General features: G+C 39.0%; 1 protein-coding gene across 6 annotated transcripts in view; it reads right to left on the reverse strand.

The window, feature by feature from the left end:
• LOC117969783 (pumilio homolog 1-like) overlaps positions 1–19481 on the reverse strand; it is a 56624-nt gene that overhangs the window by 24340 nt on the left and 12803 nt on the right. For all 6 annotated transcript variants that reach the window (XM_058997737.1, XM_058997736.1, XM_058997734.1 and 3 more), the window contains exons 3-6: positions 17038–17106; positions 9082–9187; positions 8167–8354; positions 1819–1985 (exon numbers count right to left, since the gene is read on the reverse strand). In XM_058997737.1, coding sequence (XP_058853720.1) covers positions 1819–1985; positions 8167–8354; positions 9082–9187; positions 17038–17106 — 530 coding nt within the window. The remainder of the gene's footprint in view (positions 1–1818; positions 1986–8166; positions 8355–9081; positions 9188–17037; positions 17107–19481) is intronic.

Below are 19481 nucleotides of genomic sequence, written 5' to 3' on the forward strand. Positions count from 1 at the left end.
GTCAGCTTCAACAACGAAGTCTTAAGCGTAGTTGCTGCCAATAAGTGCTAATGGGGACGGGACTTGTAATTCTTTTTTTTAAATTTGCAGTCCAGGACGACAGCAGCAGTTACATACAAATTTTTGTTTGTACTTGTTGGTCTTTGCATTTTAAAATAGCCAACCATGGGCTCCCGAGTGGGGCATCCAGTAAAAGCGCTCCGCTTGGAGTGCAGGATGCGCCCTATATTTCTTATATAAATTAAGAAATGACGTAGATTAACAGAGAAAAAGCATACGTACTCCAAAATGCGTAAGGTGCAAAGTACAAAAAATTAAATGTTGACCAATTTTGTTTTGGGTTAAATATATATTTGCGGAGCACATTAAGTGTGCTAGTGCTTCCTCCTTTTGAATGAAGTATTTCTTTTTCAGTCTGTTTTCTGTGGTACACTGCTCACAATCTATGTATTTGTTTTTCTTTTTAACCCTTTGCGGTCCATTGTCGGACCTGGTCCGACATTGCAATTATTCCTATCCGGTCCATTGTCAGACCCTGTCCGACATCATCAAAAAACAGGTTTCTAGTCGTTTTTTCTCCGGAAAAAGCCAAGAAAACCATTCAATGGCCGAGTGGGAGCGACAGGAGCCGAGACAAGATGATAAAAATAAAAAATAAAAAAAAAAGGCGTCATACTTGCCCCTGGCATCCCATATGGGCGTCATAAGGAAACAAGCTGGCTGTTACTGTATCAGCGCACAGATACTATCACGGACATTTGCAGAGCTTTTTTGAGATGTTATACTAATAAAATAAAAGACTTGGATTGCACTATTGAGGAGTGATAAAACGAGTGATCAGGAGATGATTGATCGGTATGTACGACTATTATTATTATTATTATTATTATTTATTTCTTAGCATATGTGAAAGCGATAGCGAACGAAAGGGTGGGGCGGGGCTGGAGATGCCTAGTGAGTGCTTTGTTGATATGCAGGGCCTTTTAAACCTGTTTGACTGTGAAAAAAAAAAAACTTAAACAGCGCGTCTAAAATTAACTGCGCGTGTGAAAATAAATTGGACCTGCAAAGGGTTAAATAAAGGCTACTTATTTGATGTTTTTGGTAAGAAACAATATCTGCGCAATAACTGTAGATAAAGCAATCCGTATTGGAAGTCACACGGTTATTATTATTAATGGATATCACGGACATAAAGCCAACAGGATGTTGTTTTCTTTCTGATTTAGTTCCTGAGAAGACTAGCTGCCCCAGTTATTCTTATTGAGGTGTACTTGCAGCTGTGTGTTATTGTTTTCTGTAAAACCTTGCTATCCTGTCAGTTAAGAAAAGGCTTAATGCAAAGCTGATAACGTTGTCTTTATTACGCCGGCCAGAGCCATGCGTACAACTGCATTGTCATATTTTCTACATTTCCTTTAAATTCTCAAATTAATAAATCGATACCCGGGTTGGGTAATTTATATCCTGACAGGTACCTGGGTTTTTGGGTACCCGTGTCGGCCTCTAGTTTAAATATAAATAAATGATGCTTTGCCTGACACTGAAGATAATAGCCTTAACACAAGTCATGATGGCAAATCTGTCTCTACTTTTCTTCTGCTCTTTGTGGTGCTTTTTCTATTTTTTGCCGACATGTGGCGAGTTGTATCACGTTTGTGTTTTTGCTGCGAGAATCCACCTGTATAAAGCTGTTTTAAATGTATTTTCATCGTTTATACGGGAGCCATGAGGAATATTGTCATGATATAAAAGGAGAGACCAGGGTAAAATGCTACCCGGGGTACCGATTGGGGTCTCATATCCACATTTTTCTACCTGAAATCCTTCACGTCCACGTCAATGCCATTCTGCACCGGCAGTCCGTTTTGTTTCTCCATGCCGTCGCCCTCCACTTCCTTCAAGTCTCCCAGTTTATCCCCGTCGTAAGTAGTCTTGGTCTTTTTCTCTCTCTTTTCATGTTCCTCTTCCGGGTCTCGAGGCCCCTAGACACAAATCAGTACATTTTAGTGGATCGCTGTGGAAGATTCTGCTGCTCTCTTCTGGTTAATCTATAAAGCGTATCCAAGCAGTCACCAAATTGACTTAATGTACAAAACGTAAAATCTAAATAATGGGTTTTGGTTTAATACGATAACCCACGTTACAGTTACAGCTAATAACTGGCTATTGAAGGAATCGCCAACACACAGTCAGACCAAGTGATTCTGTCTCAATTTCCAGCAAACACTAGAGAAATCCAAACAGAATATAGCTCATGTAATATGAATGTTTCTTTTCTGCATGTGAAGAACATTACATTTGAATCAATGTAGTACAGCCCGGTAAAAGAGTGGATGGTCTCACATTTTACAGGTTTTAATGCAGGAGGGAGCAGTTTCTAAAACACCTGATTGATAACATCTAAAGCAGGGGTGTCCAATCCTGGTCCTGGAGGGCCGGTGTCCCTCCTGGTTTTTGTCTGTGTCCTAAATTATTAATTGGACCAATTACTACCAATTATTGTTTTAAGTAAGTAATTGAGGGCACAGTTGGAACAAAAACCATGAGGGACACCAGTCCTCCAGGACCAGGATTGGACACCCCTGATCTAAAGGGATTATCATCCCACAGCCCAGGGATGAAGTATTTCAGCCGTACAGCCCCATTGCTTACCCGTCTTTGGGCAAGTATTAGCATGGTTTGCAAAAAACTAATTTTAAAACACTAAGTATTCACCTCCCAGACCCAAAGAGAAAACATACCCAACCCTGCCTAATTATCCGTCCCCCTGGTAACCACACACAAGACTGTCTGCTTAAATGAAGGAGGTTAAATGGAGGTGCACAACAAAATATGGCTCCTGAGTTTCTACACTTAGCTACTTGCTCCAACAGCCTTGGTGCTTGTTTACGCACCTTTTATCTTTTGCTGGTGTTTGAAGGTTGTTATTTATACTATGAACATAATTGGAGTAGTGATAAGTAAATCAACTGCTCCGCAACAATATCTTGGATCACTGCCTCTTTCATTTCTTTATCTCGATCATTTCAAGGGGAGTTCTGAAACCTAGGTCACCAAGATGAAAAGGATAATGAACTACTGGTGACAGAGAAAGAATGAATCTTGATTATAAATCTCCCTCTCGACCTGTGAGGGAACTGTGTAAAGGGAACAGTGGTCTGACAATTCATTCCAGGGAAAGGTGGAAGTCGGCCATCTAGAAAGGGGGCGGAGCCACAGTACACCAAGTCATCGTCCCAGACAGGAAGCGATGTGGCAATCGGATTGGAGGAAAAGCAATTGCACTCGCTAACCAAGGGGGCGTGGCTGAAGGTACAAAAGGGGATGTGGCCAAGCGAACTGCCCCTTTGTTATGGTTGCGAGAGAACCGCTGAAGGATTGTAATAAAAGAACCTGAGTGTTTAGTGTTTGTACTTGTTTGTTCTTGTTAGATGGCTAACACTTACTGGGATCTGTCGCTTAAGGCCAGCACCAACATTGCTGTGTATTGCCTCGGATTATTATTTGCGATCGCCAACACGACTTGAATTACAAACAAAACAAATAAAGAATTGCTTGAACCGTGAACTTTGTTGTTTGTCATCTGTTTACACACTGCATCACCTCTACACCTGCACACTGCAAACCACTTTGCCACAACTGCACATAAAAAAAAAAATGAAGTGAATGATAAATTAGTTGCAAGACGGATCAATGTGTGCAAGTGTTTGACACTATACATCATGCTTAAAATCAGGAGATCATGAGACTAAAGGCTGCTACCCACCGGAAGCGATGCGACAAAATGAATAGAACATATACTTCTGATAAGCATCGCGGGAGCGACACCAGGTCGACACAAAATAATTAGGATTGAGTCCTATTTTTTGCGATTTGTCATGCGACTAGGGAATTAACCAATCAGAGAATAGCGTCAATGCATGTGGTCCAGCAGGGTGAAGCAGTATCCAGAATGACAGAGAAAAAAACACCCAGAGCTTTGACAAGGGCCATCGCAAATACAAAGACACAGAATTGAAAGACAATATATGCGAGTCCATTTCGAAGGAATTGGATAAGCCTGGTATGTATGATTTATTTACAGCTAGAACATGTGCACAATTCTCTGAACTTTTCATCAAAGCACTTGTTTCCTGTGGCATTTCAAATTCTACCAACTGTAAGGATATATTAACAGGCCTATTACAATTCAGAAACGTTAAATGTGCCAGCATTATTTGGGGAGCAGCTATAAAGCAGACAATGAGCATGTGGCAGTAAACCCTACAGGAAGCGTACAATGGAACTGAAAGCATTCTGTGCATTACTAAGATGCATACTTTCCATGGCATGCATCCTGTATGCGCTTACATTTCACACGGCAGGAGATGCAAGGCCAGGGACAGGCAGGGTTCTCCACACACTCCACGTCAGGGAAACAGAAAGCTGCATCTGCTGTGTTCAGTCACACATTGCAAGCAGTGCCGATGGCAGTAATAGGAGTGCTCATTCACGACAGGAGACCGATTAGTCTGTAGAGCCAATGATTTTCCCTTTAGAAAATTACTGTTTTCCATTTAACAAAACAGTAATTTCAGTTTTCTATTGATTACTTGCCATTAGTACTTGAACTTTCAAGCTATGTTGTTCAAGTGAAGGCCAATACATGTATTGTTGTTTGTGTTTATTTTAATCACAGCTCATATAGAAGTGAAATATACTAAATACACAAGTTAAAAATATAAACAGTGAATGTCAGCTAATACTAAAACAGCATTTTTAATGCTTTAACCACGTTAACACCATGATGTACCGTATTTGTATCCAATTGCGTGTCATGTAGCGATTCCAATCTACCTGTGGGCGTTTAGACCTTTGCAGTCCATTTATTAAGTGCACGTCAGGCACGTCAGGTCTAATTAATTTTCACACGCGCAGTTAATTTTAGACGCACTGTTTAAAAGTATTTTTTCCCCCACAGTCAAACGGGTTTAAATAGCCCTGCATATCAACAAAGCACTCACTAGGCATCTCCAGCCCCGCCCCACCCTTTCGTTTGCTATCGCTTTCACCTATGTAAGAAATAAGTAATAATAATAATAATAATAGTCGTACATACCGATCAATCATCTCCAGATCACTCGTTTTATCACCAAACTCAATAATGCGATCAAAGTCATTATTTTATTACTATAACATCTGAAAAAAGCTCTGCAAATGTCCATGATAGTCTCTGTGCGTTGACGCACTCAGCCAGCTTGTTTACTATGACCGCCCCGTTATCTGATACCAGGGCCATATGTATGACTATTCATGAGATACGCCTTTTTTTTTTTTTTTTCTTCTTTTCAACTAGTCTCGGCTCCTGTCGCTACCACTCGGCAATTGAATGGCTTTCTCGGCTTTTTCCGGAGAAAAAACGACTAGAAAACCGTATTTTGCGTTGCTATAATGATGTCGGACCCAGTCCGACAAAGCACCCGAGAGGAATAATTGCAATGTCGGACCCAGTCCGACAATGGACCGCAAAGGGTTAGAAGACAGATATATTGCGGGAAGCCATTCAACTTTTACAAATATAATATAATAATAGTGTTTTAAATAATTTGTTTTATTTAGTTTTACTTGTTTAGTTGTAGTTTACATAGTTTACAACGAAAGCTAAACATGGCAATGTATGTGGTCTTTCTATAATGAGCAACAGGAGTGAAGTTGGTTACCAAGATTGATACCAGCGACAGTGATGCTAACTTATCACTTAGCGATGATGATGAAGCGGATGTGGAGCCAATAACAGTACAAACAAAAGAGCATGCAGCTACTTTACAGGTAAACCAGCTGCAAACAGGAAGCTCTTTGGTCTTGAAATGGCAGTGCTGTGACAAAAAAAAAATACTATCAAAACACAGCACTGGGTACAGGCAATAAAGTAGGCGTCTGCAGCAGCCAGATCCATCACGATGCCTGCGCAAAGTAGCCCTGTACACGCATTTGTGACCATCCCTCCAACACAAGGGAAGCAGAGACCGCAAAAAAGATGCAGGGTCTGCTACAAAAATGAAAACAAAAGAAAAGACACAAGAAAAATGTGCAGTGGTTGGAAGGCAACCCCAGGTTCTGTTGTATTGAACACTTAAATAAATGGCACAGAGCAAGTCAATAATGGCACACTTTTTGATGTACTATTTACTGATTATTGTCATTAACGTTATTAGCAGCATTTTTGTTTTCATTGTTCAAAAAAAAAAAAAAAAGTGCATGTGGGGTGTAGTTTTCCAAAAATAAAAATACAAATCTTGACAAAGTAGTCCAATGCTTTAGTACAAAAGGGCAAACACACACTGGTTTATCAAGAGGAATATCTGCCATGGTGCACATTTTAACAAAGCCGAGAAGCTTCTCACATCTTTAGACTAACATACCAAGCGGTACCCGAGGCAGCGCTGTACCCTGGTCTCTCTCGTTCAGTTTACGTATTCCTCAATGCTCCTGCATAATCGATTGTCACAGCGAAAACAAAAACGTAATACAACACGCCTGGCACCAAGAAAATAGAAAAAGCCAGCAGAGAGCAAAAGAAAAGCCTGTATATCTTGAGTCATCATAACTTGTGTAAAAAAGCTATTATCTTCACGGTCTTCATTTTTTCATATTTAAAATGTCAACTTGATTTTATTATAATGATGCCTAACAAAAGCTACTGTAATACAACACGTTATTGGCTTATTCACAGCTCTACTGAATGCAATAGTCAGTTAATTTTAATCTAGAGTGAATGATTACAGTAGTTTGATAATGGTTTTGGGGAAACTGTTAGTGACAGAATTTATTATTAGCAATACAGACAAGCGACTGCACTGGGATAGCCAACTTATTCTCAAAGTGGTTTTGTTTCAACAAGTTTTAGGTAAGTGAAGACTTTTTTTTTTTGTACACACTCTAGATGTGTATAATTTGTAACACTGGAAGGTTACTGGTGCAATGCCAAGTGTCAAACAAATAATTTGATAGAGACGGCAGATTAGCACAGGGTACAAGTTGATTTTAAAATGTTATTTTCTAGCTGCCACTGAAATGCAATATCAAGCACTGACTAGGGTTGGAACAAATATCATAAAAATTATCGATCATCATCGGTTACCCAATGATACGCTTGTGTGCAACAGTAACTGCATTGAATCAGTTAGCAGCACTGAACTGTCTGCGTGAGGCGTAAGACGTGATCTGTGCACACTGTGTAGTGGGAAGTTGTAACAAGTGCAGTAAGCCTTACTGAGTAAGGCGAATGTTTGAAGCTAATGGTGATGGCAGCTGCAGAAAACCCTGAACCGGTTGAACATATTTTTCAATTTGATTTATTTCTTTATTTTTATTTTCAATCAGCACATGACAATGCCATGCAAAGACAATACCACTAATCTCTTCACCCATCTAAAGGTCGCCATCCAGATTCATATTCACGTGAACATGTACACCTGTAGTATTATTTAAGTTAAAACTAGACATAGCTATATATTAGTAATTTGACAGAATGCAATGCAATTACATAAAAAGACCTCTTAGGCCTAACAAAGTATGCAGCTAAAAACAGCAAACTGTGGGTCCAGGAATATAAGTAGCAAACCTCCTAACAAAGAGCTTCACTTGTCACACATACTTTTACAGCTTGTCTTCTGTGTACATGCCTTAAGTTAATAACAGTATCTGTTTATTTTGAGAGAATACAAGACTGATCACGTAACATGGACCCAGCATGTATCCGACTGCAAGGTGAAAAAGCCTGACCTGAAGACAATATAGTGCGATTTGATTCCCTGCTGGCTGCTCCGAAAAAGCAAGCGAAATGTAATGTTGAATCTGATTATTTTACATATTTTATTTATTCAGCCGATAATCAATTAGTGATAATTTACAGCTGATAATCGATAACAAAGTCATTATCGTCCAACCCTAACAAAGGCAATATTGGGATAAAGTATAATCCAATTTACTATGGTTTTTCAAAGGGTCAAATAAGCAAATTCTATAAAAACATTTCCAACAAGGAATTCTATTTCAGCATGCCAGTTCCGTTACTTCAGCGGAAATTCCATTATCGTGGAAAATCATTGGCCCCAAGTCTGTTCCGAGGCCCACCCTGTAAAAAGCAGTGGCACAAGATATCAAACAGAGCGAGAGACTTACATAAGCTCCCTTCCTGAGGCAGGAGTCAAGCTTCTCCCCTGGGGACGAGCTCAGGACGTACTCCACCATGCTGACCCCCAGCCCTCCACTCTCTGACCGCGGAGACAGCACAGAGCCCACCTCACTGCTGCCATGGAAACCCTGGCCAGGCCGCCGCTGCACCATGATTGGCTGAGAGACCGAATGATCTGCACACAGAGGGAGGAGAGCACTCAGTGTCACACTACAGGGGGAAAGAAAGCTTCATAGCGCATTCAATTACCATACAAATCACAGACAATATATTGGAAATTCATTAGCACAGAATATCTACTAATCCAGGGATGGAAGCAAGACTCCCATCGCACAGCAGTTTGATCCATTCCTGGTTTTACTACGATCCACCTGAGCTTGTTACCTTTACACTGCGGCTAATCAAGTTCCTATTAAAACCTGGAATGGATGAAAGTCCTATGGAATAGGAGTATTACTTCCGACCTTGCAATCTAGAAGTCTTTATATTTATATTTATTTATATATAAAAAAAATCCTAATAGTAAAGTAGATAAAATCAACTGTACTAAAACCAAATGGGTTAGATATTGGCCCAGGCTTCTATAAAGATGCGGTCGTTGATAGGTGCAAGTGAGTCAGTGAAGACTGTTAACACAATTCTACTTCTGCTCTGATCTTAGCTTGCAGGTGCCATCAAGCACTTTATCTTAACCTACTGATCAAAAGGCATATAGTGTGACTTCAGGGGAGTCGTTTCACCCTTAATTACATGCTACAGCAGCATATCATACACAATTAAATCTATATCAGTTTGTTAGAAGTAAATACAGGGTAGACTGGGAATCAATACGAGTAATGTTTGATTTTGTACTGCCTTCCCTAGAATAAGGAAAAAGGTAAGCTAAGGCTAGTGTTTCTTACCCGAGGCCCCCCATGCACAGTCCCTCCACTGGTCAAGAAATATCCCTTTTGGTCCGTCTTTACTTGAATCGTCTGACTCCCAGAACTTCTTGCCTGGCAAAAGTTGCTGCACGGGACAAGAAAAGGAGATGTTAGCTGCATTAAAAAAGCATTTATTTATTAGTGCACTTGACAACAATATAGGTTATGGTAATGTGTTTTGTTCTTAATACAAGTACTGTAAAAGCACAGGAGTGCACTGTACAGGAAAAGGAAAGGCAGCTAGATATAGATGTTTATGCTCTGCAGCTGCCTTCAGGAAAAGCTTACAAGAAATACCATGGGCTAAACCATGAGTTTACAGCCAGCTGTAACATGCTGGTGTTTCCCACCAAGCTTTCAAAATTACAAAATATGCAGCATTCATTTATTACTGAATTTCACACTTTACTGGCAACAACTTGTTTTAAGGCAAAATACTAATGGAAGATAATTTGAAAAACCTACAAAATCAAGGCATTGCTAGTGGCGGTATCGATGGACAAGCAGAACTCTCTCAACTCATGGTTTGTGTAGTACCACGTCCCACATTCCCTCCCAAAGAAATAGAGATAAAAGACCTGGAAATATCTGGGCACTGCGGGGGACACTAAGCAGATGAAAGCAGGTGCAATGCATCTGTCCTTGAGATTGCAGGCACAGGCGATTTTGTAGTCAGAGATCACTCTGCTAAACAGGGTTTCCCCTGGGTTCTAGATTTTTGTAGTCACTAGTGACTAATCATTTCTAAAAACATTAGTCACTCCAGATATTCAGTAGTCACTACTGGCGCACAGCTCAAGTTTTCAAGGGTGTTATGAGGCCTGTTTTTATTTTATACCTTAAATCACTGTATTGACCAAAACAATTATTGAATTAAACCATTTTAATAATGCTCTACAGTTTAAATAAATTGGTAATTTACAGCTGTAAAGTTTTAGAACATTAAAACTCAAGAACCAGATTTATTTGCCCTGAAAAGCTACATACAGACACAGAATGCATTATGAATTACTTATACCATGTGTGTCTTTTTACAATAAAAAGGAAAAAAAAAACAGTTAGAATATTATATACAACCCATGGAAACCCATGGAGTTTTGCAATGAGGATGAAACTTTGCTGCTTGTTTTCTTTTTCTTTTATCTGATGCTTGTGAGCTTTGTTTGTTCTTTTTTTTCTGCTGTTCCGAATCCAAGTCTTCATTTTCTACAACTTCTTGTTCTGTTTGTTCTATTTCACTCTTGCTGAAAAAACGAGTGGATTTTCTTCTGCGACATTTTACAGTATTGGCTAACAGTTTTGTTTTTTAATTTGCGTGCAGGTTTACCGCAATCATGTATTTATATTGATGATACAGTTAGAGAAAAGAAGGCAAAGAAAAGTTCACTATCCACGCATCTCTACAGCTGACCTCAATACGAAAACATATTACTGGCATTTTTAAATTATTGGTGACTAAAACGTACAGTACTGATGTCAATTAAAAAATAATAATAAAACGCTTACCTAGTATCAGTGTAATGGATGTCCCTCCTTGTTACCACACAAATCACTGATGATGGCAGGGAAACTGGAGAGAGCTTCAATCGCAAGACATTTTTGGTGTTTTTAATCTTTGATGGTATTTCGTCTTGATCGCCCTTTGCTAGTAATGTACTAGTATTGAGCAAACAATCCACATTTTTTCACTGAATTGAAAGCTAAAAACTCTTACTATTCTCACACCAGACTTAACGGCATATCAAACTAGACCGCATGACAATACTGCGGTTTCTGACTGGCCATACATTCTGTATTTTGAAATGAACCAATAGTACTTAAGTTACAATAAACTTTAATCGGGTCATTGAAACAAATAAATATCGACTTGCAGGCACGAACGCACACAGGAAATAAAATGAGTTAAAGACTAGGCGTTTAGTTTTTAAAATGTCTTTTTTTGTATCCCAGACAGACTGCAGTAACCGCCCAACTGTTTCTATTACATTTAAACAAAAGGGCTTATTTAAAATGTACATATTTAATATGTAAATTAGCCGTGTGTGCACTGAACGCTCTGTAACAGCACATCAGTCTGGTGTTAGCGATTAAACATTGATTACATGACAAAAGTTTGCAATAGATTGGCAAGTGGGACTAAATAAAATGCGTTGTCTGCCATTTCAGAATTTTTCTCGAGTACCCCCAGGGGTACGTGTACCCCAGTTTGAAAACTGCTAGAAGAAACCACATTACCAACAGATACAGTTTAATAGTCGTAGTATTTAAATGCCGTTGTCCTGACTGGTAAATTCTTCCAGCTTCCCCTTTTATTTTGACAATTTCCATATAAAAAAACGGCATTTTTATCTTGACATTTTTCATTCTTAACCACCAAGTAAATATTTTGGACAGTTTTCAAAACAATTGTTTCTTTATTTTTACAACACACGTTGGTGTTGTTGATAATATGATAAACGCGTATATCTGCTTCAGGTTAAACGATAGGCCCGTGTTACACAGAACACTACAAATAAAATGTCAAATATACACTATGTATTTCGTTGGTTTTGTGGATTTTCTATGTTTTGAACTTATTTTAATACTGCACATAATGATATGGTTTTGAAAATGCTACTTACCAAACCATGCTGCACGTGAACTGTATTACATAATTTCCTTTATTTCGATTCCAGTGGTGTTTTCTCAATGCAAGATGTATTGTAGGCATATATAATACAATGCCGTATAAAACCACACACACTATATATATATATATATATATATATATATATAATTTTATCATGCTCGTTATAGGCCTACTGGCGAAATGGTCAAGAGACAGTTGGTGCTTAACATACGGAATAATTTTGGCCCTGAATTTTAGCATTTTTGGGTCATAGAAAAGACACATTTCACATATTTTATAACGTTACCGTAGGCAAATTTTTTTTTTCTTAGTTAATCATGTGTTTTCGTTTCACAAATCTTCTGCACACAGTATTTAAGCACAACTGTAATAACCTATATTTCAACAGTCACTGCCGAAGCTGATTTTATTCTTCCAGAAGTAATGGTCGGGTGTAACAGGGATACAAGGTTATATTTGCGCAATATGAAACTGAGGCGCTGAATGGCTGACTGCATTTACGTCGCCTACCACGGGATGAGAACGTTGCAGAGCACCTCAGGCGTGTCAGGTCCAATTTATTTTCACACGCGCAGTTTATTTTAGACGCGCTGTGTAAAAGTATTTTTTCACAGTAAAACAGGTATAAAAGGCACTGCATATCAACAGAACACTCAGTACTGCATCTCCAGCCCCGCCCCACCCCTTGTTCACTGTATTTTTTACATACCTCTTCAGAGTCGTGCATACCAATAAATCATATCCTGATCACTCGTTTTATCACCAAACTCCTCAATAATGTGATCCAAGTCATTATTTTATTACTATAACAACTAAAAAAAAGCTCTGCAAATGTCTGTGATATTCTTTGAGCGCTGGATGCAGAAGCAGCTATCTTGTTTGTTTACAGACGTGCTCAAATTTGTTGGTACCCCTCCACAAAAAACGAAGAATGCACAATTTTCTCTGAAATAACTTGAAACTGACAAAAGTAATTGGCATCCACCATTGTTTATTCCATATTTAATAGAAATCAGACTTTGCTTTTGATTTTTTATTCAACATAATATTGTAAATAAGAAAACAAATGAAAATGGCATGGACAAAAATGATGGGACTGCTAACCTAATATTTTGTTGCACAACCTTTAGAGGCAATCACTGCAAACAAACATTTTCTGTAGCTCTCAATGAGACTTCTGCACCTGTTAACAGGTAGTTTGGCACACTCTTCCTGAGCAAACTGCTCCAGCTGTCTCAGGTTTGATGGGTGCCTTCTCCAGACTGCAAGTTTTAGCTCTTTCCATAGATGTTCGATAGGATTCAGATCAGGACCCATAGAAGGCCACTTCAAAATAGTCCAATGTTTTGTTCTTATCCATTCTTGGGTGCTTTTAGCTGTGTGTTTTGGGTCATTATCCTGTTGGAGGACCCATGACCTGCGACCGAGACAGAGCTTTCTGACACTGGGCAGTATGTTTCGCTCCAGAATGCCTTGATAGTCTTGAGATTTCATTGTGCCCTGCAGATTCAAGGCACCCTGTGCCAGGCACAGCAAAGCAGCCCCAAAAAGTAACCGAGCCTCCTCCATGTTTCACTGTAGATATGGTGTTCTTTTCTTTGAAAGCTTCATTCTTTCATCTGTGAACATAGAGCTGATGCGACTTGCCAAAAAGCTCCAGTTTTTAATCATCTGTCCAAAGGACATTCTCCCAGAAGGATTGTGGCTTGTCAATATGCATTTTAGCAAATTCCAGTCTGGCTTTATGTTTTTCTGTCAAAAGTGGAGTCCTCCTGGGTCTTCTTCCATGGAGCCCACTTTCGCTCAAAAAGCGACGGATGGTGCGATCAGAAACTGACGTACCTTCACCTTGGAGTTCAGCTTGTATCTCTTTGGCAGTTATCCTTGGTTCTTTTTCTACCATTCGCACTATCCTTCTGTTCAATCTGGGGTCGATTTTCCTCTTGCGGCCGCGCCCAGGGAGGTTGGCTACAGTTCCATGGACCTTAAACTTCTTAATAATATTTGCAACTGTTGTCACAGGAACATCAAGATGCTTGGAGATGGTCTTGTAGCCTTTACCTTTACCATGCTTGTCTATTATTTTCTTTCTGATCTCCTCAGACAACTCTCTCCTTTGCTTTCTCTGGTCCATGTTCAGTGTGGTGCACACAATGATACCAAACAGCACAGTGACTACTTTTCTCCATTTAAATAGGCTGAATGACTGATTACAAGATTGGAGACATGTGTGATACTAATTAAAGAAACTAATTAGTTTGAAATATCACTATAATCCAATTATTTATTATCTTTTCTAAGGGGTACCAACAAATGTATCCAGGCCATTTTAGAATATCTTTGTAGAATAAGCAATAATTCATCTCTTCACAGCTTCTTTGCTTTATTCTATGACATACCAAAGGCATGCAAGTATACATGATAAAATAGCTTTTAATTTCATCACTTTTCAGGAGGAATGAAGCATTATTTCAATAAGCTGTAAGGGTACCAATAAATTTGAGCACGTCTGTATGTCCGTGTTATCTATGTGGTGTCGGGGCTGTCTGTATTCATAAGATACGCCGCTTTTTTTTCGGCTTCTCTCTGCTCCTATCAGTCTCACTCAGCCATTGAATCATTTTCTCTGCTTTTTCCGGAGAAAAAACGACTACAGACCTGTTTAAGTCTTTTTGATGTCGTCGGACAGGGTCCGACATTGGACCGGAAAGGGAAAATTGCAATGTTGGACCAGGTCCGACATAGGACCACAAAGGGTTAAAATAATAATTCAAAAAAGGACACCAGGTATGGTACTCTCAATCAGGGTTGGGGTTAATTCCTTTTTAAAATCAATTCCATTTTTTTTTGTTTGTTTACATATATTCTCATCCCCTACTACATATAGAATGCCTGATCCTGTTGCAACTTACATAATATGAAAGGAAATTCTGTGGCCTTTCATTTGATATGTTACATGCATGCAGTACAAACTATCCAGTAGTTAAACATACATAAATGAAAACAGTGAAAAACAGGCGGAAATAGGGCTGAGTGTAAAGAGTTAAAAAAAAAAAAGGAAAAGAAATGGAGCGCTGGTTAAAAAGAAAAGCACCTTTTTCTTCTGCTGCAGCAAAAATTTCACGTCAGGCAACAGCAAAAGCAATGGAGAGTGCTCTGTCTCACAGTGATGAACAGCTGTTAGGTCTACTGAAAGCAGCTTATTTTAAAGCAACACCATTGTAATTGATGATGCAGTAAAATACAGTTTTTTTTATATGCAAAAGTGCCTTTTCTTTGGCCATTTTCCCCTAAAATTCTCTAATCCCCCCCCCCCCATTGGCTGCAGCATAGGGGGTAAATCCCCCCCCCCCCCCGCACACAAACATGAAATTCAAACCCTGACCTTCAAGCAAAAGTGGTTTGTTTTTAATTGGGCATCTTTTTCATGCATCATACATACAATATCTTGAATCTCAATTTATTATAGGTATTTAAAATTTATTTTGTAAGATTTTTTTTCCATAAGTAAAGATTCATGACAAATTTATATAAAAAAATGTAAAAAAAAAAAAAACACCACACACAGCAGACACACACACAAAAACAAAGGGGTTTTGGTACATAAAAATGACCTAAAATCTCAAGAGAGTAGCCCTTTTTATTGTTTCTCCCCCCACACAAACACATAGATAGCTCAACGTGTTATTTGCATAGGGCTGTCCTACTTGTACCCAACATAGATTTACACTGCACTGGAAACGAATGTCTTTACACTGTCCTTCGGTCCATCCTGTCTACTTTAATCAGAGGATGGAGGGCTCAGTCTATTCTCAGAATGATTGTTCTCTTAATTTATTAACCTCCTGACCCCACACAAAGCTAAAGTTATCCTTCAGACACAGAGTTAATGCCCTTTGGATAAGCCAATGAGGCACACCTTTCCATACTGATTTTTTTCATTCATGTTAATGAAATCTTGTTTAATCCCAATAACGCATTTGATATTTAAAAAGCTAGGCAACTACGGTTTAATTTCATCCACAAACAGTTAAGACAGTTTGCCCTGTTTAAACCCACTGCTATTATTATAAATCAGCCCATTGGTGCCTCTAGTTACACAACTACTATATGCCCTAAACGGAACTTACAAGTTACGCCACATTTTCAATGTTATAGTCAAGTGCTGACAAAAATAAATAAATGAAATCTTCCTACCACAGTGTCATAACACAAAATATCTTGTTATGCTATACAGGTCCATCCTAACCATCATTTGAACCCCCACCCAAATATTCTTTCATGCACTACATACATATTTCTCACCCAGAACACAGAACAGAATCTTCATACTCAAAACATATTTTGTTGACAGGGGGGGGGGTGGGGATTATTAAAAAAATAAAATAAAATCTACCTACAAGTTCAAAAGCAGAGTTGAGTTACAGCAATTATGCATTTCATTTTTGACCCAATTAATGTATGCAAATCCAAACTGGTAATTTGGAGAGAACTGAAAAGCCAATACCTCTGAATATGAAAATGTCCCTGCATCCAGACAGTTACAAATAATAGAATTACATTTCTAGTCTGGAAAAGCAAAGCTAGGCAGAGACACATCCATTAGAGGCCTCTGATGAATAGTAAATATTATTTTTAAGCTGTACTCTTTAATAATTGAACAAAGAAAGACTCCCACAGGCGCACATAAGTCAGCTGCATTGCAGGTACCTAAGACTTCAGCTCCAATAAGCAAAAACAGCCTACTACACACACACTAAACACACACACACCTTAACAGGGTGGAGGAAGGAAATTAAACAACCACAGTGCTTGTGCTCCAGCTTCCAGTGCTGGATTACCACCGCAAATGTATTCCTTAATTGTTTTAAACTATTTCACCCACATTTTGTTATGACACTATTTTCGGGGTTGGAATGGGAGGGAGAGGGTTAAGCCAGGAGAACGTGCCCCGTGACTACAGGAAATACAACAGCACTGTGTGGTCCAAAGTCTTTTGTTCATACCCAACACTTTAAAAATCCTAAATTCACAAGCTTATTACCAACAGTTTAAATAACCAACACATTAACAAATGCCAGGAGTGTACTGCAGGAGATCAGGAGACCATTACAACAATACAAGGTGTGGCACTGAATCCCCAACCCTCCCGCCAACCAGAGACAAGCTGGAAGACAGAAGTTGCTTTTCTGCCCAGCAACTACTGTCTGGAAGACAGAGGCTGCCGAAGCAATCCGCAGCCTGGGTTAATAAATCAAAGACCCTGGAGCTCTGAAAAGGAAGGCTGGAATAACCAATCTACTCACCTCTCCCATTGCTCTCCCCTCGAGTGCCAGAGCTTGAAAATCATGGTTAAGTCCATCCATTGATCGCACCTATGGACACACACAGATTGTACTGAATATTTATTAAAAAACAGTTTAAATAAAATATTTGAATTTAAAAATTCGATTAATAGCCATCAATTAACTTAATTGATATTTTTATTTTAAATTACAGCACTTACATGTTTATTGTAAGACTCACAAAATTAGCAACCTCAGTAAAATGAAGCAAAAAAAACGCACTCAAACCTCTGCATTGTTTTGAGCAGAGCTCCACATAGGCAGAACTTACCTATAGCAGAATGTGGGCCATAATCTCTATCACCTCAAGTTTATCAATGAGATAAACTCATTGATAAACTTGATAAACCACCGTGCCACTTAATATGTAAAGAAAAAGACCACACACACACGGGTAAAGTATTCCCGTATGAACAGAAAGAGAGACAAAAACCTTCACACCGAGATATATCGAAGACTCCCATTGCATAGCAGTTTGATCCATCCCTGGTTTTACTGCAAGTTTAATAATGCCTCTTTTCCACTGTACAACCAAGCCGTGCCGGGCTGTACCGAGCCCTCACGGTGTGGTTAAGGAGAGCCTGGGTTGTTTCTCCACTGCAGAGCAGAGCCGTGCTACTGAAACAAATGGTGTTCAAAAATTGAGAGCTGTATTTTGTATTGCTATATTTTGTAAATATATTTAGAAATGTCTTTATAATCCACAAATTTTACCAATTAAATCGACTGACTAAAGTTCAATTAGTACTGTTGAAGGGGGAAAAATTAAGGTTTTAAAAATATGACTTGCCAAAGATATCCCGTTAAGGATAGTAGTTTTTTCTAGTTGTTTTATTGTTTGGATGCTTTAAAAAAAAAAAAAAAAAGCTGTGCTAGCGCAAGAGCCGTAGTTTTATGTAAGGCACAGCTGTACAGTATTTTGTTTGACTATTTTTGTAAATAAGTTTACAAGTGTTTTACTTTCACTTTTTTTCTTTACATTAATATAATAAAGGTCACGGATGAGAAATTTGGTAGAATTTTGTGTTTGAGTGTGTGTTTTAAGTGTACCGTACCCGCGGTTTATGTTTGCTTCAAAAATCGACAGAAATTCTGGCAAACTTTCTCATTTTTGATGAACGGCTCGAGATCTTCCTGCCCACAGAGAAACTCTCCCGGTGGGGAGCACGATGGATGAAATTGAAATGGTGGAAATGACAAATGACTTCCTAACGCAAGTTGTCAAGGCACCAGCATGCCTTGATTTAGTCTTTTCAAATAACTAAGACAGAATAACCACAACATAGGTCAGAGAACCACTGGCAAACTCAGATCACAACATGGTCTCCTTTGAAGTGCTTTTTAAAACCCAAAAAGTAATGACTAAAGCTAAGGTTTACAATTTTAAAAAGGCAAACTATGAATGAAGGAATGAAACAGAGACTAACAGAAGTAAATTGAAGTAAAATACAGAAAACATCCAGAGAAAGGATGGCTATTTTTCAAAAATGTAGTACTAGAGGCTCAACAAACACATCCCAAAACAAAAAGGCCAAAATGGTTTAATATATCAATTAAAAAAAAATTTGCAGAGAAAAAAGGCACTTTACAGAGCGTTTAAAAGGGACCAACAACAAAGTACATTTGCAAGCGCAAATCAAAAAAGGAAGTTAGAAAGGCCAAGAGACAGAAATGAACATTGCCAAGGAGGCTAAAACCAATTCCAAAAGGTTTTTCCAATATTATAACAGCAAAAGAACATTCAAGGAGGTCGGCCAGGGTGTCCTCGGCTCACTGTGTACCAGCAACCCCTGTAGTCTGGCCGGGCGCCTGAAAATTTTCTGGGAAGTCTGGAACCAACTCCCCAGTAATGTTGTTGAAGCCGACACCCTGGGATCCTTCAAGAAGCTGCTTAATGAGACTCTGGGATCAATAAGCTACTAATAACCAAACGAGCAAGATGGGCCGAATGGTTTCACGGTTTGGTTTTCGCTCGGCTTGACAAATAGCCAGTGGAAAACCGACAGTACCTGTACCGAGCCCTCACGGGTTTGATGTGCCAGTGGAGAAGGGGTATAAAACACAACTGAGCTTGTTACTTTTACACTGCAGCTAATCAAGTTCCTATTAACCCTTTGCGGTCCATTGTCGGACTGGGTCCGACATTGCAATTATTCCTCACAGGTCCTTTGTCGGACTGGGTCCGACATCATTATAGCAACGCAATAAACGGGTGTTTAGTCGTTTTTTCTCCGGAAAAAGCCGAGAAAACCATTCAATTGCCGAGTGGTAGCGACAGGAGCCGAGACAAGTCGGAAAAAAAAAAGAAAAAAAAAAAGGCGTATTTCATGAATAGTCATACATGGTATCAGGTATCAGATAATGGGCGTCCATAGTAAACAAGCTGGCTAAGTGCGTCAGCGCAC

Source organism: Acipenser ruthenus, chromosome 23, assembly GCF_902713425.1.
Source record: "Acipenser ruthenus chromosome 23, fAciRut3.2 maternal haplotype, whole genome shotgun sequence".
NCBI classification, from domain to species: Eukaryota; Metazoa; Chordata; class Actinopteri; order Acipenseriformes; family Acipenseridae; genus Acipenser; species Acipenser ruthenus.